General features: G+C 47.6%; 1 protein-coding gene and 1 long non-coding RNA gene across 2 annotated transcripts in view; one reads left to right on the forward strand and one right to left on the reverse strand.

Annotated features, from left to right (window-relative positions):
- ME2 (malic enzyme 2) overlaps nucleotides 1–19,893 on the forward strand; it is a 46,942-nt gene extending 27,049 nt beyond the window's left edge. Inside the window, exons 6-16 of the mRNA XM_082242001.1 lie at nucleotides 3,625–3,786; nucleotides 6,110–6,213; nucleotides 6,636–6,745; nucleotides 6,853–6,950; nucleotides 7,985–8,098; nucleotides 8,203–8,317; nucleotides 10,112–10,254; nucleotides 13,094–13,196; nucleotides 13,786–13,856; nucleotides 14,317–14,415; nucleotides 15,186–19,893. Of these exons, the coding sequence (XP_082098127.1) occupies nucleotides 3,625–3,786; nucleotides 6,110–6,213; nucleotides 6,636–6,745; nucleotides 6,853–6,950; nucleotides 7,985–8,098; nucleotides 8,203–8,317; nucleotides 10,112–10,254; nucleotides 13,094–13,196; nucleotides 13,786–13,856; nucleotides 14,317–14,415; nucleotides 15,186–15,350 (1,284 nt within the window). The 3' untranslated portion in view covers nucleotides 15,351–19,893. The remainder of the gene's footprint in view (nucleotides 1–3,624; nucleotides 3,787–6,109; nucleotides 6,214–6,635; nucleotides 6,746–6,852; nucleotides 6,951–7,984; nucleotides 8,099–8,202; nucleotides 8,318–10,111; nucleotides 10,255–13,093; nucleotides 13,197–13,785; nucleotides 13,857–14,316; nucleotides 14,416–15,185) is intronic.
- LOC309514324 lies at nucleotides 8,425–10,104 on the reverse strand. The gene is made up of 2 exons (XR_014211925.1): nucleotides 8,982–10,104; nucleotides 8,425–8,885 (listed from the first exon to the last, which is right to left on the reverse strand). It is a non-coding gene; the product is annotated as an uncharacterized lncRNA (long non-coding RNA).
- Nucleotides 19,894–27,071: the final 7,178 nt, after the last annotated feature.

Genomic DNA, 27,071 nt, shown 5'->3' on the forward strand with positions numbered 1-27,071 from the left:
TTTCCTGGTTGCTTCATTCAGCTGGGGTTGTTGTTGTTGTAGGGTTGTCCATCTGCGATGAATTGGTTTGGTTAATCTTGGTCTGGTTTCTTGTGTCGTATGGCCGGCGGGACGGTTTTGAGCATGATGCTTGCCTGTATTGGTTTTCGTTGTTGTGCCGCTTCTGTTGTTTCTTTGTCTTCTGTACCGTTGTCCAGTTGTTTGCTGTTGTTTCCTCGTGGTTGGGGCTGTCACTTGGTGGGTTTGTCGGTTGCCATTCCGGTGGGAGGTCGAGTTCAAGGTTCTTTAGTAGTTGCAGGGCCTCAGGTATGTTGGTAGCCATGTGTTGCGTTGTATTGGTTGTTACAATGAGGCGGAAGGGGAAGCCCCATCGGTATTTGATCCCTGCTTGTTGGAGACGCTGGGTGCATGGGCGCAGGCTTTTCCTCCGGTTTAGGGTATCCTGAGATAGGTCCTGTAAGGCCAGAATAGGGGTTTCTCCATATCGAAGGTTGGTTGAGTTTTTGAGGTGGTGCCACACCTCTTCCTTCTTTTTGTAGCGTGTGAAGCATACAATGATGTCTCTTGGGGGGGCGCTGGGTTTTGGCATAGGTTTTAGGGCTCTGTGAGCCCTCTCCAAGTCATCTGCCTCAAGTTTCAGGCTTGGGACTGTGTTTTTCAGCCAGCGTATAATTAGGTCTGCTGGGCTTTTCTCCTCTGTTTTTTCAGGAAAGTTGCGGAAGCGGATGTTACAACGTCTATTGCGGTCTTCAAGGTCGGCTTGCTTAATTTTCATCTCTCTGTGTTCTGCTTCCATTTGGTTTACCAGTTCGTCCAGTTTCTTGTTCACACGTGCATTCTCTTCCCGGTATTGCTCTATTATTCTTTCTTGCATTTGGTTCTTGTTCTCTAGAGCTTCCACTTTGGAGGTTAGATTGTTGATTAGTACCTGCATGGGAGCCATTGTGGCTTTCAGTGTTTCTTCTAGTCTTGCTTCCATTTCCCTCAGATCTCGTTTCGTTATTGGGTGGTCATCGTCTTGAAGGGGAGTTACCGTCTTAGCATTGTTTGCCATCTCCCTGGTTGGTGTCGTCTTGGTCTCCCTGATTTTGGTTTGAGGTTGGCTTGGCGTCCTCTTGGGGTAGGGCGTGTGGTGGTTAGGAGTTGTGGCAGTGGTGATTCCTGGGTATTGTTGGGTTGCTGAGCTGATCAGGCTTTGTTGGTTGGTGGCTTCTACAGAGCGTTTTGATTAGGTGGTCATTTGTGTCACTTCTAGTCTGTGTTTTAAGAACTTCTTTAGGGCTTCTGCAGATGCCCCAGCGGTGCCGCCGAGGCGGGGGGGGGCAGGCAAGCAGAGATGGGTAGACTAATGGACAGACAGTTCACATAAAGGGAGGGGGGTTAGCAGGTAGAGATGCAAGAGATTGGAGGGGTGGGGCCAGGGGAAATATGTGTTAGGAGGGGGTTGTATATGCCCCAAAGGGGTATTGGGGTCCAGTTAAGGTGGAAGTTGGGGTTGGGAGTGCGCTCAGAAACAGACAAATAGGCTATATGTAAAGGGTGGAGGGAGAAGAAAGGGAAGAAGAAGAGAGAAAGAAGAAGGGGGGAGGCGGGGGAAGAGGGGAGATTGGAGTAAAAGAGAAGGGAGAGGGAGAGACAGAAAGAGTTGAAAAATAGGGGAGAGATAGTACAGTAATATCAGTGGTAAAGATTCAAATGAAGGGTGGCTGCAGCAGCAGTGGACCCTCTTTTAAAAGGAAAAGAGATAAAAGTAGGTATATGGGGGGAGGGATAAAAAAGGTATATATATATATTAAGGAGGGAGGGAGGGGAGGAAGGGGTTAAAAAAAGGAAAGGGGTTTAAAAAAAAAGGGAAGGAAAAAAAAAGAGGTAGTTTCTCCTTTGTTATGCGGCTTCTCTGTGTTTCCCGGTGGGGCTCGGCCACGTGTTGTTTTTTCGGAGCCTTTTCTGCCTTCCCGTGCTCACGTACCTCTCCTCTGCCTTCTCCCTGGCAGAGATGGGGGCGGCAGCGGCAAGTTTGGGGCTCCTTTTTCTTTCTTTTTCTTCCTCTCTCCCCCTTTCTTTCTCCCTCTCCGCGTTGGCTCCACTGTCCTCCCGGTTCTGGAGCTCCTCTCCGCTGTTGGGGGGGGGTGGTCGGGTGCCTTTCCGGCTCAATCTAAGTCGTGGGGGGGTGTTTTGGCTCCTTGGATAGATGCCTGGGCACCCCCAATTTCTCTCCGCTGGCGGTGCTGGCGGCAGCAGACCTGGGGTGGCCAGACAGAGCCTTTTACTCTGGCTGGCTTCAGGAGCTCTTCTCTGCTGTTGCAGCCGCCATGTTGCCTCGCCGGAAGTCTTGCTTCTCTACAATTGACAGAGCTTTCTAAAATGTGTGTGCATTGTGGGAATGTTCAGGGAGGCAGGAGAGGATATATTGTTTATTAATATCCTTCAAAACTTGCGCTAGCAAGTTCTATAACAGCAGAGTTTTACATTCCCCTTTTAAACGCACAGCAGATAGCTGGTTGCAGGCTTGTTTAAACCTCTCAATATTAGGTTCCTGGTAAGTTCCCTTATATCCCTCTTAAAAGAATGAACACGCCACAATCTTGTGTAAAGTATATACAGTGGTACCTTGGGTTACAGACATTTCAGGTTACAGACACTTCAGGTTACAGACTCCACCAACTCAGAAATAGTACCTCGGGTTAAGAACTTTGCTTCAGGATGAGAACAGAAATCGTGCGGCGGTGGCACAGTGGCAGCGGGAGGCCCCATTAGCTAAAGTGGTACCTCAGGTTAAGAACAGTTTCAGGTTAAGAACAGACCTCCAGAACAAATTAAGTTCTTAACCCGAGGTACCACTGTAAAAGAAGTTTACTCACATCATCAGTTCACAGTTGGATTCCTGAAGGCAGACTTAGTTACAAAGTATATACCTGTCGATCTATCCCATATGGGGATAATTCCAGTGTCCTCTGTTGGCAGAAAGCCAACAGAGCATTTCTAGCTAAAAAGAGCTGCTCCAACGACAGAAGAAGTAAAAAATAGAAGGTGTGTTGCGTGCCTTGTCCGTTTGTTACCTAGACAGGTAAGGTCATGCCCACCTCTAGTCACATGCAAGAGGAAGGATGGTCCATGCCAGGAGGAAACAGGAAGTTTTCGACTGGCTGGACCAAACATTCCCCTGCACGTATTCTCTAGGAAAACAAGGAATGTTGGACTTGACTGCTACTTACGTATCACATCCCACACGCATGTCCACCTGTTCCCCAATCCAAGGCAATCCAAGTCTATTCTTGTTTTTATTTGTGCAACCCCCACCTCTTTGCAATCTCAAAGTGGCATCTCATCGTCCCCTCTTTTGCCTGTGGTTTAGTCAGGGAGCTGAGAAATTTCTTGGTTCCTCCTCCTCACTCCTGATCTAAGGGTTTCAGGATTCTCTGGGAAAGGGGAACAAACTGATTTGTCTATAGCGCAGCAGCTTGCCAGGTACTCCTAGTATCCCTATCCTAATTAGGAAAACAATTGCTTCTTCAGCCTAAACATTCTTACCTACCAGAAAAGAAAGACTGTAGAGATTTATACTGTACCTCTTCCATCTTTTACCCGTGTGCCTGAAGTTAATTTCCCCCTTGTGCCTTCAAGGCTGTTGTCGTCACAGATGGAGAACGGATATTGGGCCTTGGTGATCTGGGTGTGTATGGGATGGGGATTCCTGTTGGCAAGCTCTGCTTATACACAGCATGTGCTGGAATACAACCCGACAAGTGCCTCCCTGTGTGTATTGATGTCGGCACAGACAATCAGGTAAGTTACAACACTGCCTCATCCCCTCTCCCGATACCAGTTTTGTATCGCTACATTGCTCAGACCTAGTGGGAGGTTTGGCCTTCCCTTTGTTTATGGGGTGTTGTTATTTAGACTTCCACGTTTTGGTTTGCCACTTGGTTTGCCACAAACCAAGGGGACGCGGGTGGCGCTGTGGGTAAAAGCCTCAGCGCCTAGGGCTTGCCGATCGAAAGGTCGGCGGTTCGAATCCCCGCGGCGGGGTGCGCTCCCGCTGCTCGGTCCCAGCGCCTGCCAACCTAGCAGTTCGAAAGCACCCCCGGGTGCAAGTAGATAAATAGGTACCGCTTACCAGCGGGAAGGTAAACGGCGTTCCGTGTGCTGTGCTGGCTCGCCAGATGCAGCTTTGTCACGCTGGCCACGTGACCCGGAAGTGTCTCCGGACAGCGCTGGCCCCCGGCCAATAGAGTGAGATGGGCGCACAAACCCCAGAGTCTGTCAAGACTGGCCCGTTCAGGCAGGGGTACCTTTACCTTTACCTTTGCCACAAAAAGCCCTAGCCTTTTCCAGTCAGGGACACGGTGGCACTGTGGTCTAAACCACTGAGCCTCTTGGGCTTGCTGATTGGAAGATCGGTGGTTTGAATCCCCACGATGGAGTGAGCTCCCGTTGCTCTGTCCCAGCTCCTGCCAACCTAGCAGTTTGAAAGCACACCAGTGCAAGTAGATAAATAAGTACTGCTGCGCCGAGAAGGTATACAGCATTTCCATGCACTCTGGTTTCTGTCACGGTGTTTCCGTTGCTCTAGAAGTGGTTTAGTCCTGCTAGCCACATGACCTGGAAAGCTGCTTGTGGACAAACGCCGGCTCCCTCGGCCTGAAAGCGAGTTGAGCGCCGCAACTCCTTAATCTCTCTTGACTGGACTTAACCGTCCAGGGGTCCTTTACCTTTTATCTTTTTAGCCTTTTCCAGAGCCGTGGGTCCTCTCAAGAATTTCATGACAGGTTGGATTTTGATTTGATTTGATGGATTTCTCTGCAAGATGAAAGCTAGACATAGGACAGCCTGGTTCTAGCATTTGCCTAGGCTGGTTTTCTCTCTGCAGAGGGAGTTTCATGCAGAGTAGCATTTGAAAACAATGTAGTCCTCTCCATTTTACAGTCTGAGGTGGTGCAGGCCATTCATTCATTCCACCATCCGATTCTGCTGCCTGGGTAGACACTCTTTTCTTGCAGAATGGTTGATTGATTTGATTGATTGCATTTCTATGCCAATTTTCGTTCGGACGAATCCCAAAGCGGCTTGCAAACAATAAATAACAGTAATGTAATAAAACATAATAGGACATCACAAATACAGTATAAATCATATAAAATAGTTAGCAAATCATAAAACAGTTACAATCTATAAAACACTATTAACAAAGCAGCAACTTAAAAAAGTCAAGATTACAGGAAATGTTGTATTATATGATTAACAAATCAATCCAACATTTATACTTTATTAAACAATATTAACAACATTAACAAAATAACAACTATAAGAAAATAAGCTAAGCACTGTTAAATTCATAACACACACTCTACAACCTATGACTCATAATCTTTAACACTATTCTGTTCATTAAAATACACATGAAATACATATAAAGCTTATTATTATTATTATTATTATTATTATTAGGCTTTTTTTGGATAATTTTATACATATAAAACATAACCATTTCAAACATTAAAATACAAGGTTCTTTTGAACTTTTGGATCTCCTTCTCTCCCTCCATGGGTTCCATGTTTAAGTTTAAATTTGCTGCATCTTTTACTATTATCCATCTATTATATAACCATAATTACCATAAATAATTCCACATTACAAGTGTCATTACATCCCTGCCAAAGATTTTAACTGTTTACAGTGGTCTTTTAAATAAATTACAAATTTACTCCAGTCCTTAGAAAATACTCGATCTTTCTGGTTTCGGATCTTCCCCATCAGTTCCGCCATCTCCGCATATTTCATCAGTTCTTCTTCTTTTGCTGTTATTTCTCCCATAATGCTCATTATTAAGCCAGCTCAGCCAGATGTTTTTCTGTCTGGGGTCCTTGGGTAGTGGGTCATGGTGGAGACTGTGGTCCTGGTCTGGGAGTGTTGTATTCTTAGTTTTCTTTTTAAAGAGATGGTGAAGCATTTAAAATTTGACTAAGGTGTGAGAAGCTACTTGATATCTGCTGCCAAAGTCCACACTTCCTGGGAATGGCACAAAATAAGTAAGTCCTCTGTAGCGCAGGGTACTGCAGAATGATCTAAGCGCTTCCTTTAATGGCTTTTGTTCTTCGTTTTCCACAGACGCTTCTTCATGACCCGTTTTATATGGGGCTCTACCAGAAGCGAGACCGCTCTCAGCTGTACGATGAACTCATTGACGAGTTCATGGAAGCCATCGTAGACAGGTATGCATTCCAATAATCGCAAACATCAACCCATGTTCCAAGTACAGTGGTACCTCTGGTTATGTACTTAATTCGTTCCAGAGGTCCGTTCTTAACCTGAAGCAACACTTTAGCTAGTGGGGCCTCCTGCTGCTGCCGTGCTGCCGGAGCACAATTTCTGTTCTCGTCCTGAAGCAAAGTAAAAATAAAAAATAAGGAAGGCCATAGTTGGCTAGATGGACCAACCAACTCACTGTAAAGTAACTAAGTTAAGAAGAGAATCAGCTGCTTAGATTTGCAAAGGTTTTCTTGCCTTGTTTCCTTACGTTGCAAGATTCTTACATGGTTGTTTCCAAGTCATGCATGAACATGCACAAAGTATTAAAACATTGTGCCCTTTGCAGCACAGCTATTGACTCTGTATTTCTCATGCTGCCCTCTAGGTACGGCCAAAACACTCTCATTCAGTTTGAAGACTTTGGAAACCACAACGCTTTCCGCTTTTTGAGGAAATACAGAGAGAAATATTGTACCTTCAATGATGATATACAGGGTAAATCAGCCCCTCTTGGCTATCTGTTTTGATGATATTTTGCTGGCTGTATTTGTAGACGCCTCTTTTATTCCAGCTCTTTTCAGCAAGGTCTGTTCCTTTCACAGGGACAGCTTCGGTGGCCTTAGCTGGGTTGTTGGCGGCGCAGAAAGTTCTTGGTAAACCAATTACAGAGCACCAGATCTTGTTCCTTGGTGCAGGAGAGGTGAGTTGTGCTTCCGAGCAAGGCATGAAGTTCTTTCCCAGCTGGAAAAGGGTTGCGACTGACCTTTTACAGCTTTGTTGCAATGACCAAATGCAGTAAGGGATTACAGAAAGCTTTGCACATATAATATTGGCCTGTTGCACACAACCCACCAAGCCAAACTGTGGCTTAGCACACGCTCACAAGTATTTCTGGAGAAGTGATCGCTGCTGTCTCGCTCCTGTTGATGCCTGTTGATGCCTTGAGCTAAACCATCTGCACCCGGGCTCATGGTTTGCCTTGCTCCAGACTACTTAACTAATTTATTGAAAGGCAGTTGGTCACCAGCTCTGCAGAGTGACATACAGTGGTGCCCCGCAAGACAAATGCCTCGCAAGACGGAAAACTCACTAGACGAAAGAGTTTTCCGTTTTGGAGGTGCTTCGCAAAACGAATTTCCTATGGGCTTGATTCGCAAGACGAAAATGTCTTGCGAGTTCCTGCTGGGTTTTTCCCCTCCCCCCTTTTTCTAAGCCACTAAGCCGCTTATCAGCTGATCCGATAAGCTGATAAGCCGCTAAAAGCCGCTAATAGCGCTAATCCTCTAATCCGTCAATGGGCTTGCTTCGCAAGACGAAAAAACCGCTAGACGAAGAGAATCACAAAACGGATTCTTTTCGTCTTGCGAGGCACCACTGTACTATACTTTTTTGTGTATAAGACTATGTTTTTTAATAATAATAATAATTATTATTATTATTATTATTATTTATACCCCGCCCATCTGGCTGGGTTTCCCCAGCCACTCTGGGCGGCTTCCAACTGAATATTAAAAACAAGACAGCATCAGACAGCATCAGACATTAAAAACCTCCCTTAACAGGGCCGCCTTCAGTTGTCTCTAAAATAATGTTCAAAATCGGGGCTCGTCTTATACATCTCCCCCCCCCATTTTCTTAAATTGGAGTCTCCTAAAATAGAGGGCGTCTTATACATGGGGGCATCTCATACACAGAAAAATACGGTATTTCCCCAGCATTTCTCTTATTTATCAGGCTGCCCTTGGAATTGCAAATCTCATCGTCATGGCTATGGTGGAAAGCGGTCTTTCTCCGGAAGAAGCTTATAAGAAAATATGGATGTTCGACAAATACGGCTTATTGGTTCAGGTGAGGCTTGAGGTTTGGTTGGGCACAATCTTATTGCTCTACTCTTCCCACCCCACCCCCTGCCCTGCTAACTCTCAGTAATTCTTTATTTTTAAAATGTCTAGGGTCGGGAACAAACAGTTGATGCCAACCAAGAGTCCTTTACTCACGCAGCCCCAGACCAGGTGCCAAAGACCTTCTTAGAAGCAGTGAATGTGCTTCGGCCTTCAGCTATCATTGGTGAGTGTTGTGGACTCTTCTCATATTGGGTTAGCAGCCCAGTAATAGTAATACTGATGCTTTCAGGAAGGGCTTTTAATGTCAGGTGGATGATGATGATGATGATGATTTATACTCCTCCCATCTGGCTGGGCTTCCCTAGCCACTCTGGGCGGCTTCCAACAAAATATTAAAATACAGTAATGCATCAAACATTAAAAGCTTCCCTAAACAGGGGTGCCTTCCCAAAGGAGGCTATGTGGTTACTGAGCACCAGACCTGCAAGAATTATATTTTCCACAGTGACTGGCCTGTGTGTACTTGTACTGTCAACAGGCCTGAGGAGACACCCGTGTGAACCCTCAGTAAGGTAAAAGGTAAAGGACCCCTGGACGGTTAAGTCCAGTCAAAGGCAACTATGGGGTTGCGGTGCTTATCTCGCTTTCAGATTAAGGGAACTGGCGTTGGTCCACAGACAGCTTTCTGGGTCATGTTGCCAGCAGGATTAAACCGCTTCTGGCGCAACGGGACACTGTGATGGAAACCAGAGCGCACGGAAATACCATTTACCTTCCCGCCGGAGCAGTACCTATTTATCTACTTGCACTGGTGTGCTTTCGAACTGCTAGGTTGGCAGGAGCTGGGACAGAGCAACAGGAGCTCACCCTTCCCGCCGGAGCAGTACCTATTTATCTACTTGCACTGGTGTGCTTTCGAACTGCTAGGTTGGCAGGAGCTGGGACAGAGCAACAGGAGCTCACCCTATTGCAGGGATTCAAACCGCCGACCTTTTGATCGGCAAGCCCAAGAGGCTCAGTGGTTTAGACCACAGCGCCACCCGCATCCCAACTGAACTCTCAGTATGGGTGTGTTGGTCATCCTGTGCCATGCTATTCCCGATAAAGCAGAACTGAGCCTTATCCTCTATAAATTTATCAGTGGCTGCTAGTACTAGTGGCTAGATACTGCCTCCAGGATCAGAGGTGGCAGGCCCTGTTTAATGACTTCCCGTAGGCATTTGGTTGAATATTTCTGGGCCCAGGTCCTCTTGATGCTTAAAGCCCTAAGAGGTGTAGGCCACAAATATCTGAAAGACTGCTTCCTTCCCTACAGTCCCTCTTGGATATTAAGATCAACAGAGGGGCCCCTCTTGATAGGTCCTCCACTCAGAAGCCTGCTTGGATGGGGGCATTCTCTGTTGTAGCCCCTAAAGTTGTGCAACTTCCCACAGAGGTGTGGCTTGGGACCTCTATGCCTCAAGGACCGCCCCTCCCCATATAAACCATCCCAGACCCTGCATGCATCATCTGAGGTGTGACAAATGCCAGAGTGCCCAGAAACACCATTTACCTTCCCGCCACAGTGGTACCTATTTATCTACTTCCACTGGCGTGCTTTTGAACTGCTAGGTTGGCAGGAGCTGGGGCAGAGCAACAGGAGCTCACTCCATCGTGGGGATTCGAACCACCGACCTTTCAATCGGCAAGCCCAAGAGGCTCAGTGGTTTAGACCACAGCGCCACCCTTGTCCCTGTCAGTTACGTGTGGAGACAAGGGAATATACGAACTTGCCATGAGACAAGACCTTGCTGAGTCCGTGTGTTGCCTGTCCAGCAGTAACTGCTTTCATATTCCGCTGGCATTGAGGCAAGGAGGAGCATGAGAAATAAGGAGCAGAGTGGCCGTGCGCCAGTGGGCGTAGAAATACTTGCAGTGTTCCAGTGTCTTATTGCTGCTATTTTTCAAAAAACTGCATGTGAGCCTCTTTTTGGCAGGAGGGCGGGGGAAAAGGCATCATGTTATTTGCTTCTTCCAGGGGTCGCAGGCGCAGGCCGACTCTTCTCCCACAACGTTCTCAAAGCGATGGGCTCCATCAACCAGAGACCGATCATATTTGCACTGAGTAACCCTACTGCGAAAGCCGAGTGCACCGCTGAGGAGGCATACACATTAACAGAGGTGAGCCAAATAACTTGAAGCATCACTGGTCATCACAGCCTTTCTCCTGGACTGTACAACTTGACTTGTTTGACTGTGCTGCCGGAAGCTTGATCAGGAAGCACCTTCTGTGCTGAAGACAATATGAAGAAGAGGAGTTTGGATTTGATATCCCGCCTTTCACTCCCCTTCAGGAGTCTCAAAACAGCTAACAATCTCTTTTCCCTTCCTCCCCCACAACAAACACTCTGTGAGGTGAGTGGGGCTGAGAGACTTCAAAGAAGTGTGCCTGGCCCAAGGTCACCCAGAAGCTGCATGTGGAGGAGCGGAGATGCGAACCCGGTTCACCAGATTACGTGACTACTGCTCTTAACCACTACACCACGCTGGCTCTCATTATGTGGTTGTGACTCGTGCGCTAGTGTGGCTGATCAGCTCACCTGCAGAGAACTGGTATCAATGGTCCTTTCCCTCTCTCACGAGGACCTCAAGAGACACGCTGCCCAGGTTTGCACGCCGGGGAGGTCACTTGGGTGCTGCTAACACAGTGGTTTGATTTCTTCTTCTTCTCCTTCTCCTTCTCCTTCTCCTTCAACGATCACTCATAGCCAAGTAAGATTGTCTTCCATGAACAAAGTCTTAACAGTGAGTCCGTAAGTGACTGTGAAGGCCAATTCTGGATCCACACGTCCTTCCACAGTGGGGACATTGGTTTCTGGGTGGGAGTTGATCATGGTGTGGATTTGCCAAGCGTGCCTTCCTCTTAGCATGTTTCTCCCTTGCATCCTGAGGTTCGAGCGTCTTCACAGCTCATGACAACTTTGGTAAAGGCTGTTCTCCAACTGGAGCGTTCGCAGGCCAGTGTTTCCCGGTTGTCGGTGTTTATACTACATTTTTTTTAGATTTCCCTTGAGAGAGTCTTTAAACCTCTTGATGACCATCAGCATTACGCTTTCCATTTTTAGGTTCGGAATAGAGTAGTTGCTTTGGAAGACGATAATCCCCAGAGGCGCACTCCATTGTCCCTTGAGACAGATGGATACCAGCAGCAACTTCTGATTAGGCTCTAACTAGATATGGAATCGGCATGGTGAAGTAGAATCTCAGCTGCCGAGCAAGAATATCTGCCCTACCTCTGGGTGTACCAGACACCCACACATTGGATGTCATAATCACTTATGATCCACACACACCAGATCACCAGATCCAAAACACACGGACTGAATAGGGCAATATTATCCCCCCCGCTTTCTTTGCAAAAGTTAACTGTCGTATTGTTGGGCTTACACACTTCCAAAGGCCCTAAGGAAACATGGGTCCAGCCTTGGGATCCCACAGCAGATCTTGATAGTGACAGGCTTAGAGAAAGCTAGGACTACAATTCGCCAGCGTATCTGGGATGTAGAATTACAATGCCACATGAGTGAAATGATCAAACACCCAGCAATAAGGGACCATGGGAGAGGTTTCTCTCCAGCTAATTATCTGTCAGGTCTTTTGGTACCCAAATACAGACGGTCTTTTACCCTCGCCAGATTCAACGTTCTCCCTTTTGCCTTACTTCAGGGCAGATTTGAGGGTAAACCATATACAACACGGGTCTGCCCTTGTGGCTCGTTGAAAGTTGAAACTGCTCCACACGTACTATTACGTTGTCGTTTTTATGAGGATATATGTTTGACTTTTATTACACCTGTTTTGCAAAAGTCCAGGAAAGTATCGGAACTCCATAGTTTAAAACTGCTGCTAGAGGACAAGAATCCCAAGACTACATTAAATGTAGCCAAATTCTGTGTGTCAGCAATCAATCGCAGGAAGCAAGTGGTATCCCATAATGACCAAACCCCTAAATGTTAACTACAAGGAGCACGCTAATAATTAATTTTAATTTTATATTTAAATCCTTGTTATATTCATATTGTCCTTTGTATTTCTGATATTCTGGTCTGTAACCATATTAATAAATTCATTCATTCATGGGTCCAGCCTATAGATATCTGGTGGGTTTGCCAATGGGGTCAGATTCTGCTGTAATGCAGTTTGCAGGGTGGATAAAAATCAATGATTTATTTATTTATAAATAAAATAGGCCTTGTTTTTTATTTAAATCATTTTTTTCCAATTTAAATTGGATTTTTAAATAAAATGTTTTTGGAGGAAAAAATCTTTCTAAGGATAGTTTTCTATTTAAGTTACATTATAGTTCAAAGGCCATCAGGAAATAAGGATTTGTTTTAAGCTTTTCATGTGTGTGGAAACTCAGTCTAATTCTTTTTTTTTTTAATGTTTAACCACATCAGTTAACAAACATGGATACATATGCTATAATGTTATTGTTTTAGTTAAATAATTTGTTTAAATTGTTATTAAGGAAATGATTATTTTTCTCCTTCCCATAAAGTATAGTTAAAAAGTTGTCCAAATATAAACAGTGAACTTATTAAACCTCACAATAATTTCATAATTATCTGTCTATGTATTTCTAACAGTACAACCAAATCAGTAATTTTTGATATAACCATAAAAACTACTCTGAAAATTTATTATTCCAAAAATGAAACCTTCATCTGGTTGTAAATATTAAGACTATACCAGCAGGAATGCCTTTATGTAAAAAAAAATAAAATGATTTAAACCAAGTCTTACTGACTTAAATCAAATCCACCCTGGCAATTTGTAATATTATTTGGCTGGAGACACGTGTGAGCACCTCTTGGTGTAGCTAAAAGTGTTGTGTCTGCCCAGTGTACAAATATTCACATGTATAAAATTGCAGTGGAACTTCATTTGTACTGTGTTGCCCTTATTCTTGCAGAAGTGGCTTCCTGATGAATCGTTCCCTCTTTTTTCTATTCGACAGGGGCGTTGTCTGTTCGCAAGCGGCAGCCCTTTTGAGCCAGTGAAGCTGAGTGATGGGCGATCCTTCAAACCTGGACAAGGAAACAATGCATACATATTTCCAGGTAAAGCAGTTTGTTAAGAGACAATTTTGGCTTGTAAGAATCCAAAGGCCTCTTGCATTGCGAGATGGGCTTTACGATGGCAGGTTACAAGTTCATAATAAAAAATATTTTTTGCCACAAGGGCATCAGGGAATTCTGTGCTGCCCCACAGAGAGCCAGTGTGGTGTTGTGGTTAAGAGCGGTAGACTCGTAATCTGGTGAACCGGGTTCGTGTCTCTGCTCCTCCACGTGCAGCTGCTGGGTGACCTTGGGCCAGTCACACTTCTTTGAAGTCTCTCAGCCTCACTCACCTCACAGAGTGTTTGTTGTGGGGGAGGAAGGGAAATGAGATTGTTGGCCGCTTTGAGACTCCTTAAAGGGAGTGATAAAGTGGGATATCAAATCCAAACTCCTCCTCCTCCTCTTCCTCTTCTTCTTCTTCTTTAGTTCCCTTCATGCTATTGGCTTTCAGTGCTGAGCATTGTTGGTAGCAACGCTCATAAAAATAAACACTGCTGTTAGCTTCTATGCAAACAGCGGCATAAAAGCCTTTCAGTTCCGCAAATCCAGATGTTTTTGTAAAACAACTTTGAATGTCTCTGTTCTTTAGGCGTTGCTCTTGCTGTTATTCTCAGTGGGGTTCGGCACATTAGCGATCAAGTTTTCCTGGAGGCTGCGAAGGTAAGCGGTCCGAAGGCGAAACGCCTGGTGGGTGAAATAGTACGTGCATTGCAGTTTCCGCACGTGTGAGGGGATTTTCAAATGGAAAAGATAGAATATGAGTTCAAATCTGACCTGTGCATTGGTTGGCTTAAGAGGCTAGAAGCGAGGAGTTTGCTCCATGACGTCAAATGCCTTGGTTAGATCAGGGCTACCACAATGTGCTCTACATGGGGCTGCCTTGGAAGACAGTTTAGAAACGTCCTCTGGTTCAAAAAGTAGCAGCAAGGATGTAGACCGGAGCCCGTTACTGCGATTGCGTGGCTCCCATTATTGCAGCAAGTTCACTGGCTTGAGAGCCATTTCCAGGCCTCAGCCAAAGTGTTGGTATCGTCTCTAAAGCCTTAAATGGCCCAGGACCAGTGTAACCCCAGATGTTGGTTCGTTCCTGTGTAATGTTTTTCTCTTTGTATTAAAAAAGGCGTTAACAGAGCAGCTGACTGAGGAAGAACTTGCTGAGGGACGGCTTTATCCTCCTCTTGCAAACATCCGGGAGGTTTCCATTAACATTGCCGTTAAAGTAAGTGCAATTTTGGGGGTGGCAGGAGGAGCGTTTGGATAGATGTACAGCCCACCTTAATTTTTCTGAATATCGCAGGGTGGAGCGGGTTGGGACAACCAATGATGTTCTAGGGGCTGGAATTGATTGTGTGGGATGAACCTAAACTGCCCATTCTAGGTGTCCGAACAAGGTTTGGATAATGACGATCATCATTGAACGGAAACCTTGAAGGACAAAGGTAGCAAAATGCCAAGGCCATCTTCAAGCCTTTTCTGTGAGCTTCCAGAAGCAATCGGCTTCTCGTGGTTGGAAACAAAATATTTCAATAGGAAGACACCAGTGATGGGGAATCTGTGGCTCTCCACAGATGTTGCTTCCATCATCCCTGATGGTTGGCCTTGCTGGCTGAGGCTGATGGGAGATGGAGGGGCCAACGGCAAGCTGGAGGACCACAAGGAGGACTGCATCTCAGTGGCAGAACATCTTCTTTGCGTGCGGACAGTCCCAGATCCAGTTGCAAGGCAGGGTTGAGAGAGACCCATGTGAAACCATAGAGAGGCACCCTTTGTTGCCTGACTCCAACTCCCATTAGCCCCAGCCATCATGGTCCGACGGTCATGGATGATGGGTTTTGTAGTCCAGCATCTGAAGGGCATCGGGTTGGCTAGCCAGGGCGTAGGCAATACTGAAGGAGATGCACCAGCATAAGGCAGCTTTCTGTGTTCTCCATCTCTGAGATGGATCATGGGAATCCTGCAGATCAATAATCTGATTTCCTCCCGCTCCAGGTTATGGAATTTTTGTATGCCAACAACATGGCGTTCCATTACCCTGAGCCTGCAGACAAGAACAAGCACATACGGTCGAGGATCTGGAACTACAAGTATGAATCGTTTCTGCCGGATTTGTATGATTGGCCAGAATCTACGGCGCATCCACCAAAAACACAGTGACTCGCCGAAGGGGGCATATGCTCCTCAGGTGGCACCTGAAATTCTGCAGGGAATCTCTTTCCGGAACAGATTTAAAACCAGGAACGTTTTGAGACTTTGATTTTTTTCAACAACGGCAAAAGTATTTTTAAGCCTTGCCCCGTAACAGTTGCCTGGATTGCTCCTGGTGTAGATTTCCCCTCTGACGATTTGCATTCCAGTGGATGGAAGTGACTTATCTGGAACCAAGATACAAAAACTTACATTGATTTGGTGTGGTTTTTTAAAAAATCACTTTTACAGTCCTCAGGGTCACTTAACCGTATACAGGAAATCCTTAATTATCTTGTCATTCCTGTTATATAGACCCAGTTTATATAGTTAGAGGTAGAGCTTCTTCTGAGCTGCCCCACTTCAGACTGCAAATGATCTTCTTTATCTATATTGGAAACGAATAAACTCACCGAGTGTAGAAAATGAGCATGTCAGAAAGATTCGGCCTAGCCTTCTGGCATGTGCTGCTTTTCTGCTTGCACAGAACTTGTTTTTGATGGAGAAAACATTCAGACAGGCAACCTTCCAGCATCTTAAAGTGGTACAGCGCAGAAATGGTTTTACCTCTTGATCCTGCTGCATGCATTAACTGGGCCTTAAGCCGGCTACCAAATCTCTTCATCCCTTTTTGTACTCTGGTTGCCTATTTTATATGTGCCCTGATGGCCCTTGCAGTTGTCTGATGTGCTGAGCTTTGTGGCCTCCATTGGGCAATGTCAGATTTTAGGACGGGCTATCAGCTTCCTTTGCAGGTAAACATGGCGAGTTGTCTGTTCTGAGCTTCGAGTAAGCAACTTTGCCCTTCTTTGCTACAAAAACAAAAAGAAAAACAACCTTGGTTTTAGAGTGCTTCCACATGGCAGTTTATTGTGAAATCTGTGTTGTTCACAAATGCAGCATCCACACAATGTCACAGTGCCTCCCATATTATTTTCCAGTTTAAAAATCCAGAAAATCTTCCAGAAAACCCAGCAAGTAACACCCTCCTCGCAAAAAAACCCCCAGACAACCAAACTGGCTTAAATGCGGTGGGCTAAATTATGGGGTGGCATTTTGATGAGGATGATGTTTCGGGGATGCAGCAAAAAACTTTTATGCGTGAACAGCACAGAGTCCACAGTGTGTAAGTGACCTAAGTCTCTTGAATCTATACTAGGGGTGTGAGAACCTTTGACCCTCCAGATGCTGCTGAACTAAAACTCCCATCATCCCTGGCCATTGGCCATGCTTGCTGGGGCTGATGGGAGTTGGAGTTCAGCAACATCTGGAGGGCCAAAGGTTCTACACCCCGCGTACCAGTGTTGGCTTCTACAATGTTCCAATTTTGCCTTTTCAAAGTTTTTCTCTGCAGGGTGCTTACACTCCGTAGCCCCAAATCCTGGGCCTCCAGTGCATCCTCAGAGCTCTGTCCCAATGGCATCAGCATCGGGGTGGTCTTCCCATATTTAAATTTCAGCCTCCTGTACAGGTCATTCCCAGTTCCCATGGAAATTCTGCATTCAAAAACGCATACACTCCCAAACTTTGGATGGAGGTATGCATTTAGGAATTAGCTTGAACTGGCTTTATTTTACAACATAATAGCAAGATTTGTGCCTCTTAAAACAAGGGGCAGTTTCAGTCTGGGCTTCCCCAGTGCTAAGCTGCATTTTGACCTGACCAGATGCAAGGCTTGCGTTTGGCATGCAATGCGGTCAGTGATCAGTCCGGCCACGGCTTCCACCCGACTGAGCCACCCTTAACTATAGATCCGCTATGTGTACAGCTGTTGCAAAATTGATTTTCCAACTGATTGTACATTTAGTACAAAGACTTATTTGGTGCCTGGCTGTGTGTTTTTTTTTAATCTCTCGAATGAGTTGCTACCTAAAATTGTGGTGATCGTGGGAAATGGGGAGTGGGCATTGTTCCCTGTTTACGACGGAGAAACTTCTTCCGATAAGCACCAGGCGACAGCAGCTCTAGTTTTAAACAGACTTGGGAAACGGATTAGGATTTCTTGACCACCTCATTTTGTGTAGAAGCAACAATGAGATATTGGGGTTTATATCTGGCACTCCACACTCGCTGCCCTTAATGGCTCTTCTGCCTTCCAAAAGGGATGGAAGACATTTGTGATGAAAGAAATTAAACCAATCAAGCGTACGGGGTACATTTCTGAACAGATTTAATTCAAATGTTCTCAGCAGACTGATGAGCTGCCGGACAAGCATCACTTAGTATTAGATTGGCATTATGCTAATGTCTTCTCTGCCATTTCCCCTACTTCACCTCTTTGCATAATTTTTTGTCTCCCAAGATGATTGCATGCTCATACACAAAGAGATGGATTTTTTGCACCAGCGAAGGTTGTGATTACAAAAAGGGTAATTTACCAGAGTTTGCACAAGCTCCAGTAAATTCATTGGAGCTGTGCAAGCCAGCTACTGTTCTTTGGGTAAAGTCTCCTGGATTTCACTGAGGTGTGTGGACTGTTCCTGCAGCAGTGCTTGTGCCACACTTCTCAACAGAAAGCAGAAGAGAATGGTCCTTTTCTCCTATACACACCCTCAAGGCTTTAAGAGTTGGATCATACATACGGTATATGAACAGCCCAGTGTGTCTTGGACACACAGAACATTCAAAGGAGTATTTTAAGGGTGTTTTCCATGCTACAGTTTTAAGATACAGGAGCACTTGCATAGTTTGAAACTGTCTTCCCACTGTCCTTCATAGGCACAGCTAGGTTAATGCAATTGGGCACATAATTTGCTAGATTCTAGAGGTAGTTGTGTGGTCATACTTGGATCCAAGTACACAAGCTTTGACAGAATGTATTTAGTCTGAGAGAGAGTCCAGCTAATGTTTCCCTTCTTCCCATGTTGCTCTTGTGAGAACTGAGTTTACACAACTATCAGACACTGGTGATGCATCTGTCGCTGGATTGCACCTTCTTCAGACTCCAGGTGGGGAATTGCGTGCTTAAATGTTCCCCAGAATAAAAAGCGAGAGAGCGCTGTGCACATGCAAAACTAATATGTTAAGGAGAAAGTTGCCTTGAACCAACCTTCCCTTTATACTAGTTCTGTGATGTGCAGGAAGGTGTTTTTTTAAAAATAAAATAAAATTGGGATATTCGGATATTTATTTGCACCCCCCCAAGTGTGAAGTGGTAGTCTGGGAACAGGTGAATCTTGTGAGTTTGTTGAATGTAGTTCAATTCCGATCCACTCGATCTGTCTCCTCCAGGGATGTGAGCCTTCCATTCAAGTCAACCTCTGCAAGATCCTTGACGAATACCATTTTAAAAAATAGTAAAATAACATGTGAAAAACAAGGCACTATAACGTAGCTGTGAGCGTAAGTTTCTTTTGTGTTCTTGGCAGAAAAACAACAAAGGGGTGTCGACAATGCTATTTAAAAATGTGTCTTAGTTGTAATATCTTTTTTCTTTTTTTATTTGCACACAAAATAGCATCACCTGGCACCTGTTTTAGAAGGGAATTCCCCCTGCCCTTTGTTTGCCTTATAACATGGCTTCATCATTGCACTTCCCCACTTCCTAACCCTTGTTTTCTTTTTAGTGACGTTTATTTATTCTGTAAGTCATTTTTAACGAATCTGTTTTAATGATTGCTCTTGCGGCTTTGTGCATGAAGATTGCTTTTCCATGAGCGCAACAAAAGCTTAAATGCTGCTTTAGAGGGACTGAAAGCAATTCTTCAGAAGAGGGTTTGTTATGTATTTGTACATCTTGTTAGCTTGGAATTCTTTTTTGAGAGGTGAAACTCGTGTTTGGAAAACTTGACCCGTGTCTCTCCTTAGCTGTCCAGCATCAGTGAAGGAGCTGCTCACACAACCACCTGAACCCATGATGCCCTTTTGGGTCTGCGTAACAGCCACTATTTATTGAATTCAGCCCAGATCTGCTTTAGGCACATGCCACCAGAAATGTGACAGAAGCTACATTTTTGGAGATGTGCCGAAACCCAATGTGGTCTGAATTTAAAGTGAACATATGCATGTGTACACAATGATCTATACAACAGGAAATCTCTGTTGACTGCCATGTTTTGGTTGGGCTCCTGGATCTGGCCCTGAAACCATGTACTGTATACAGAAACAGGGACAGTTTTCTTATGGCTCAAGTGGGGAAACCCTTTCATTTTTCTGGCTCCTCTGCATGAGCAATCTTGATGGGAAACCCCAACTCTCTCTGGTAGCCCAAAATGTCCCAAGCGGAGCATAAAAGTAAGGCAATTTTAGTTCCATCAGCTGTTGTGTCTTGCATAAATGCTGTTTGGGCTGTTTCAAACACCTTTGTGGGAGCAATTCTTGCATAGTCAAAATACAAATCCTCAGGATGAACCTTTTTTCAGAATATGGTTTATTGTAGTCTGTGGCTTAAAAATGAACAAACACTGTGTTTAAAAATGTGGGTTTATTTTTCTCCTTTGGTAATATTGTAACTGTACTGAGATATGTGTTAATGGTCTTCTATTTTCATAGTAAAAGCCGTCCCTTTTGCCTAGGTTGTGTGTGTGAAACTATTATTTTGCCAAGTTGCACGAGCCTTCGGCTCACACACAAGGGAGCCCTGGCCCTCTCTGCTCATTCATTCATTGATGCAGCTTTTCTACACCATAGAATAATATTTGGAAGGGACCCTGACTGTCATCTAGTCCAACGCCCTGGAATGCAGGAATATCAACTAAAGTATCCGTGACTGATGGCCATCCAACCTCTGCTTAAAAACCTCTATGTAATTAGGACTGTGATATGGTCTTTTGAAACACTGATATTGGAAACTGCTACATATAATTACTAAGAAATTCGGATGGAAGAGATTCGAGGAAGTCAAATACTATGTTTATGAAGATGGATGGTACTTAATTTTAATTAATTAAGTGATAATATGTTGAATGTTATCTTTTTTCTCTTTTTTATTTTTTGATTGTCTTTATTATTGTTAATCTTTTCTTTTTTTTACTATGTTTATCTACTGAGAATAATAAATATTATTTGGGGGGGGGGACCTCTCAAGGACGGAGAGTCCACAATTTCCCAAAGAAGACCGTTCCACTGTCAAACAGCTCTTACCGTCAAAAAGTTGCCCTTTCTTGTAACATGAATCCATTGGTTTGGGGTCCTACCCTCCAGAGCAGGAGAAAACAAGTCTGCTCCATCTTCTGGGAATAGTCTTTAAGATATTTGAAGATGGCCATCATATCTCCTCTCAGATTACTCTTTTCCAGGCTAAACATGCCTGATTCCCTCAAGTGTTCCTCATAAGGCCTGGTTTCCAAACCCTTGATAATCTCGGTTGCCTTCCTCTGCACACATTCCAGCTTGTCAATATCCTCCCATATATAATATATATAATATTATTTATACCCTGTCCATCTGGCTGGGTTTCCCCAGCCACTCTGGGTGGCTTCCAACAAAATATTAAAATACAATAGTCTATTAAACATTAAAAACTTCCCTAAACAGGGCTGCCTTCAGATGTCTTCAAAAAAGTCTGGTAGTTGTTTATCTCCTTGACATCTGGTGGGAGGGCGTTCCACAGGGTGGGTGCCACTACCGAGAAGGCCCTCTCCCTGGTTCCCTGTAATTTGGCTTCTCACAGCGAGGGAACTGCCAGAAGTCTCTTGGCGCTGGACCTCAGTGTCCGGGATGAATGATGGGGGTGGAGACACTCCTTCAGGTATACAGGACCGAGGCCGTTTAGGGCTTTAAAGGTCAGCACCAACACTTTAAATTGTGCTCGGAAACTTACTGCTTGTCAATATGCCTTTCAATCATCTGCATAGTGGTGCCGCCACAGGGCAACTGCAACACTTATTGGCATCAGTGGACAGGACCAATCTGGAATGGGCACCAGGAAGGCTGACGCATAAAATCCTCTATATATGATCAAGCTGATGCATGTTGTCAGGGGTTCAGAAGCAGAGACGCAGAGAAGGGTGGAAACAGAGAGCGAGGGGGAGGAAGCCGAAGGGAGAATGAGTGATGATGGCGACCCGAGATCTCCAAGCCTAAGCAGTGAGTCAGAGGACTCCCAAAAGGGAGCCCCAGTGAGCAGAGCAAGGGGGGGATCCGGGGGGACACCCCAGGAGGAAGGGAACAGAGGAGATTCAGAGAGCAGCAGCTGGAAGTCGGGACCCACGCTCATAACTGAGGGCGGCAGCAGCTGGAAGTCGGGACCCACGCTCAAGACTGAGAGCAGCAGGGAGGAAGGTAGCCAGGCATCGGGTTCCGGAGGCTGTCAGCAGGAGGGAGGGCACGAGTCAGGGGTGGTCACGCCCTCCTCAGAGAGCGAGGCAACGGTTAAGAGGAAAGTAGAGAGTTGGGCGCGCGCGCCAAGTTCAAATGCAGCGGAAGCTGGAGCAGTAAGCAGCCCGGAGAGTGAGCCAGGTCCTAAAGCCCGCCGCAAGGAGGCAGAAGGATCAGGGGGGTCAGCGTCAGAGGAGAGTAGAAGGGAGGAGGCCCAGGGGGGCAGAAGGACCCAGAGACGTAGGGAGAGGCGAAGGAGGTGGAGCAAGGCTAGGGTATTAAGCTGGTGTGCAAGAGGCGGGGACTCAGACGGGTCTTCGCCGACCTAGAGCAGAAGGTGTAGAGCTGCACGCTGCAGTTCGGAAATGAAACCTGTAACTCAATAAAGACTCTTTTAAAGTGGACGCTGTGTGGCGTGGTCCTATGTGAGCTGGGACCTGGTAGCAGCTCTGACAGTAAGACCCGTCTCATCAAAGCTTCAGAAACCTGAAACCTCGCAGCGGGAGCAGAAGCCGCTAGGGGAGGAAGAGGGGTGTCTGTAAGCGAGCTCACAAAGGTTAGCAAGATGACGGAAGAACAGAGGATCTCCGCGCTGCAAGAGGCAGTGACCCAGTTGTCCTCAGAGGTATTGGCTTCCAAGAAACGGGAGGAGGAGACTACAGCCGCCTACAGAGACCTACACGCCAGGTTTGAAATGCTTGTTAAGCAAGGGCAACCGGGACCCAGACCGGAGGGCGTGGGATTGGCACGGAGAGCAGGAGGGCTTGTGGCTCACTTCGATGGGACTTTGCAACAGTACCCTAATTTTAGAGCAGACGTAATGTGCGCACTGCAACTGCTGGCAAAAGACTTTAGAGATGAGGAAGAGAAGGTGGGGTTCATATTGTCCCATTTGCATGGGGATGCCAAAGCCTGGCTGCGCAATTTGTGGAGGGATAAAGATCCGGCGCTTCAGAATGCAGATGCCTTTATCAAAGCGATGGATGCGTGTTTTTTGTCTACTATTGATGTGGATCTTGCCAGACGGGAGATTCATGGACTAAAACAAGGGAGGGCGAGCGTCCGGCAGTATCACGCCCGATTTTTTGCGCTGGTCAGTGCTTTAGAATGGGATCGGGATTCGCCCCCTGTCAGAGACCTCTTCTGGGAGGGTCTAAGTTCAGCGGTTAAGGATGAAATTGCAAGGGGGGAGAGGCCCCGAAGCACGCAGGAGGTGGTCCAAAGGGCGCTGACTGTGGGGGTGAGGCTGGAAGAACGTCCATGGTGCAGAGATGAAGGACGTGGAGGGCGCGAAGCAGCGAGAAGTTTCTCTTTCGTTCCGAGGGAAGCAGCGCGTGCGCAATCCACACCTCCGCCAGGAGGGGGAGGGGAACCGATGGAGGTTGGAGGTGCAAGGGCTCAGTCAGCAGCCAGAGCCCTAGCACCGGCAGCAGTGAAAGCGAAGCCTCCTAGAGGGAACAGGAAGTGTTACATCTGCGAGGATCCAGGCCATTTGGCGAAGGAGTGTCCCCGGAGGCTCCACAAGCAAACTGCAGCCTCAGCAATGGTGACTGCAGCAACGCAGCAAGGAGAACCACAGCAGGGAAACGACGATGTCTGGCTGGAGACGGAGGCACTGGGGCCCAGCCAGACGCATCTGTGAAGCAGTCCCCAGCAATCTTGCAACCCACGGATCCCCTCCCACCCAAACCAGTAGTGCAGCTCACAGCATCTCTCCAGCTACCCGACGGCGTCACTATCGAAGTGCCGCTTTCTGTGGATTCTGGAAGCAACGCAGACTTTATAGCGCAGAGCTTTGTGGAGCAGCACGCTATACAGCTATTGCCTGCCACTCTGCCCCTGCAAGTCGTCACAGTGGATGGCAGAGAGTTGCTAGGGGGGCAGGTGGTGAAGCAGACGCCACCGATGGTGATGCGCCTTGGCAACCACAGGGAAGTCATCAGTTTTAATGTCACCCAACTGTCGGACACGCCCATTGTGTTGGGCATGAGTTGGCTGGACAGGCACAGTCCGACACTGGCTTGGTACCAGAGACAACTGATCTTCGGCTCCTCTTATTGCGCAGAACACTGCATCCTGCCCCGACGGGAGGGAGAGGAGGAGGAATCACAACTGCAGTTGGGAACGTTGCAAGCGGTCCCCCACAAATACGCGAGCTTTTTGGAGGTCTTCTGCGAGAAGGAGGCGGACAAGCTACCCCCTCACCGGCCATATGACTGCAAGATTGACCTCCTACCGGGGGCGACGCTGCCGAAGGGGCGGCTATACTCCATGTCTGAAGATGAAATGCAGGAACTCAAACAGTTCATCGAGCATAATCTGGAGCGTGGCTTCATCAGAGAGTCCAAGGCAGTGGGGGGCAGTCCCGTTTTCTTCGTGAAAAAGAAAGACACGCCCCAAAAAAGACTAGTTGTGGACTACCGCCTTTTGAACCAGATGACCAAACCGTCTGATTACCCCATGCCCAGGATTGACGACCTCCTCGCGACGGTGCGCAAGGGACGCGTGTTCACCAAGTTGGACCTGCGAGGGGCGTACAATCTCATCCGCATGCGGGAGGGCGATGAGTGGAAGACGGCCATGTTCACACCGCTGGGCACCTACGAATACAGAGTTATGCCCTTTGGATTACAAAATGGCTCTCACTGTTTTCAAGCTTTTATGCATCACGTGTTGGAGGGACTCCTCTACAAGACATGCGTCTGCTTCCTGGATGACATCCTGATTTTCTCTGACTCGCAGCAAGCTCACGACCGAGACGTGAGGGAGGTGCTCAGCAGGTTGCAACAACATAGACTGTACGCCAAGCTGGAGAAGTGCCAGTTCGACACGACGGAGGTGGATTTCCTGGGATACAAGTTGTCGGACAAGGGGATAGCCATGGACAGCACCAAGGTTCGTGCGGTATTGGATTGGAAAAGCCCGCGCAACCGGAAGGAGGTCCAGCGGTTTGTCGGCTTCGCCAACTTCTATCGCAAGTTTATCAAGGGGTTCGCGATGCAGACGGCAGCAATTACGGACACGCTCAGCTCCAAAAAAAAGAAATTCATCTGGACGGAGCAGGCGGAACAGTCCTTTCAAGCGCTCAAGCATCTCTTCGCATCGGAGAAGCAACTGCTGCATATCGACCCCAGTAAACCGTTGAGGGTAGAGACAGACGCGTCAGACAGAGCCGTGGGAGCTGTCCTGCTGCAGCGAGACCCGCAGGGGGTGTGGCGGCCGGGAGCGTTCTACTCCAGAAAGCTCAGCAAGTCGGAGCAGAACTACACCATCTGGGACAGGGAGTTGCTGGCCATTCATGCAGCTTTCAAGGCGTGGAGGCACTTCCTAATCGGCGCCAAGCACACGGTGCAGGTCTGCACGGACCACAAGAATCTGGAGCACTGGCGCACGGCTCAGTTCCTGAACCAGAGGCAGATACGTTGGGCGGAGTTCTTTGCTGACTTCAATTTCCGAATAGAGTACGTCCCAGGCGACACCAACATCATGGCGGATGCACTGTCCCGAAAACCGCAATACCTAGAAGAGGTGACGCCAGCGGCGGCCATGCACATCTTCGCACCGACGGCGTGGGCGTGTGCCTCAGCTACAGTAGACCTGGATGCGGTGCGACGTGCATTGCGGGACGACTCATTCGCGCAAGACAAGATGGCGGAACTGCTCAGAGGCACGGCTACCACGGACGAGTTCCAGGTGCGGGACGGCTTGCTCCTACGCAAAGGGGCTGTCTATGTACCAGGAGACGACCTTCGCGCCAAGGTACTGCAACAGTTGCACGACGCACCCACGGCCGGTCACTTTGGCACAGAGAAAACGATGGAATTAGTCGCGAGAGACTTCTGGTGGCCCAGGCTGAGAGGAGAGGTCGCGGACTACGTCGCGAGGTGCGACACCTGCCAGAGGGCCAAGCCGGTACACAGACCACCGGCGGGACTGTTAGAACCGCTGCAAACACCGTTTGAACCGTGGGAGAGGGTGGCCCTGGACTTTGTGACGGATTTACCCAACTCGAGAGGCAAGACAGCTGTGCTAGTGGTGGTGGACTTGTTCACCAAGATGGCACATTTCATTCCGTGTGCGAAGGTGGCCACGGCGGAACAAACCGCCAAACTGTTCATAGATCACGTGTTCAAAGTGCATGGCCTGCCACGGTCTATCCTGTCCGACCGCGGACGCCAGTTCATCTCGTCTTTCTGGCAGAAGCTGATGGGTTTTCTAAATGTCAAGGTCAATCTGGCATCAGCAAGACACCCGCAGACCAACGGGCAAGCAGAGAGGGTCAATGCCATCATGCAGCAGTACCTGAGATGCTATGCCAATCAACAGCCTGCGACGTGGGTGGATTACCTGCCGCTAGCCGAGTTCGCTTACAACAACACGAAGCACGTGTCCACAGGAGTGACGCCGTTCTTTGCCAACAATGGGAGGAATCCCAGAACCTTCCCGGGACTGGAGAGAGTGGGGGAAGGAGAACCACAGACGGCGGACGCGTTCGCGTCAGAGCTGCAGGCGGTCCACGATCAACTCAGACGGCAGCTGGAGCTAGCTAAGCACGCCTACAAGGTGCAAGCTGACAAGCACAGGCGGGTTGGCGAAGTGATCCAAGTGGGAGACTGGGTCTGGTTGGCAGCCCACGCAGTGCCGACCAGGTCGCTTGCCAAGAAGAAGTTGGGGCACAAGCAGATCGGTCCGTACCAAGTCGAAGCGCAGATCAACCCGGTAGCCTTCCGACTGGCGCTGCCGGAGGGTTCCAGAATGCATCCGGTGTTCCACAGGTCGGTGCTCACTCCCTACAAGGCACCTCACAGGTTCCAGGAGCCAGGGACGGCGCCAAGTCCGCTCCGGGAACGGACGGAGACGCGGGAGGTGAAGCACCAGGACCACATCAACGAGGTCACGGAGATTTTGGACTCCAGATGGGGGGAAGAGGGAGTCGAATACCTCTTAGCCAGAGAGGGCACCCGGGCCAGCGCCAATAGCTGGGTACCAGACTACGCTTTGGAGGAACCCCTGCTCAAGGACGAGTTTCATGCCCTCTTCCCACACAAACCCATGCCAGCGAGCTTCTTCGACGACTGGTTGTTCACACCCACACTTTCTTCCAGCACGTTCCATGGATTCGACTCAGAAGGGGAACCCGCACGGAGCACCCGTTCCCCAGAAGGTTCACCGGCAGGTTCGGCATCAGGCAACTCGTATTGGTGGGACGATCGACCAGAGGAGCGATGGCGCAGGAAGTGGCTGGAGATGCCAGGTCGAGCGACCGACGCAGAGACTGACATGGACGTGTTCGGGGAGGACCTCGGGTTCGAGCACGGCGGTACAGAGATGGAAGAGCAACAAGTCAACGTCGACGACCGCGAGGGGGAAGACTCGGAGGTTTTCAGTTGGCGGCCACCCACGGGGAGCGACCTGTATCCAGCATTCCCTCCC

This window comes from Podarcis vaucheri (genome assembly GCF_965113315.1).
Source record: "Podarcis vaucheri genome assembly, chromosome: 11".
In the NCBI taxonomy this organism is placed as follows: Eukaryota; Metazoa; Chordata; class Lepidosauria; order Squamata; family Lacertidae; genus Podarcis; species Podarcis vaucheri.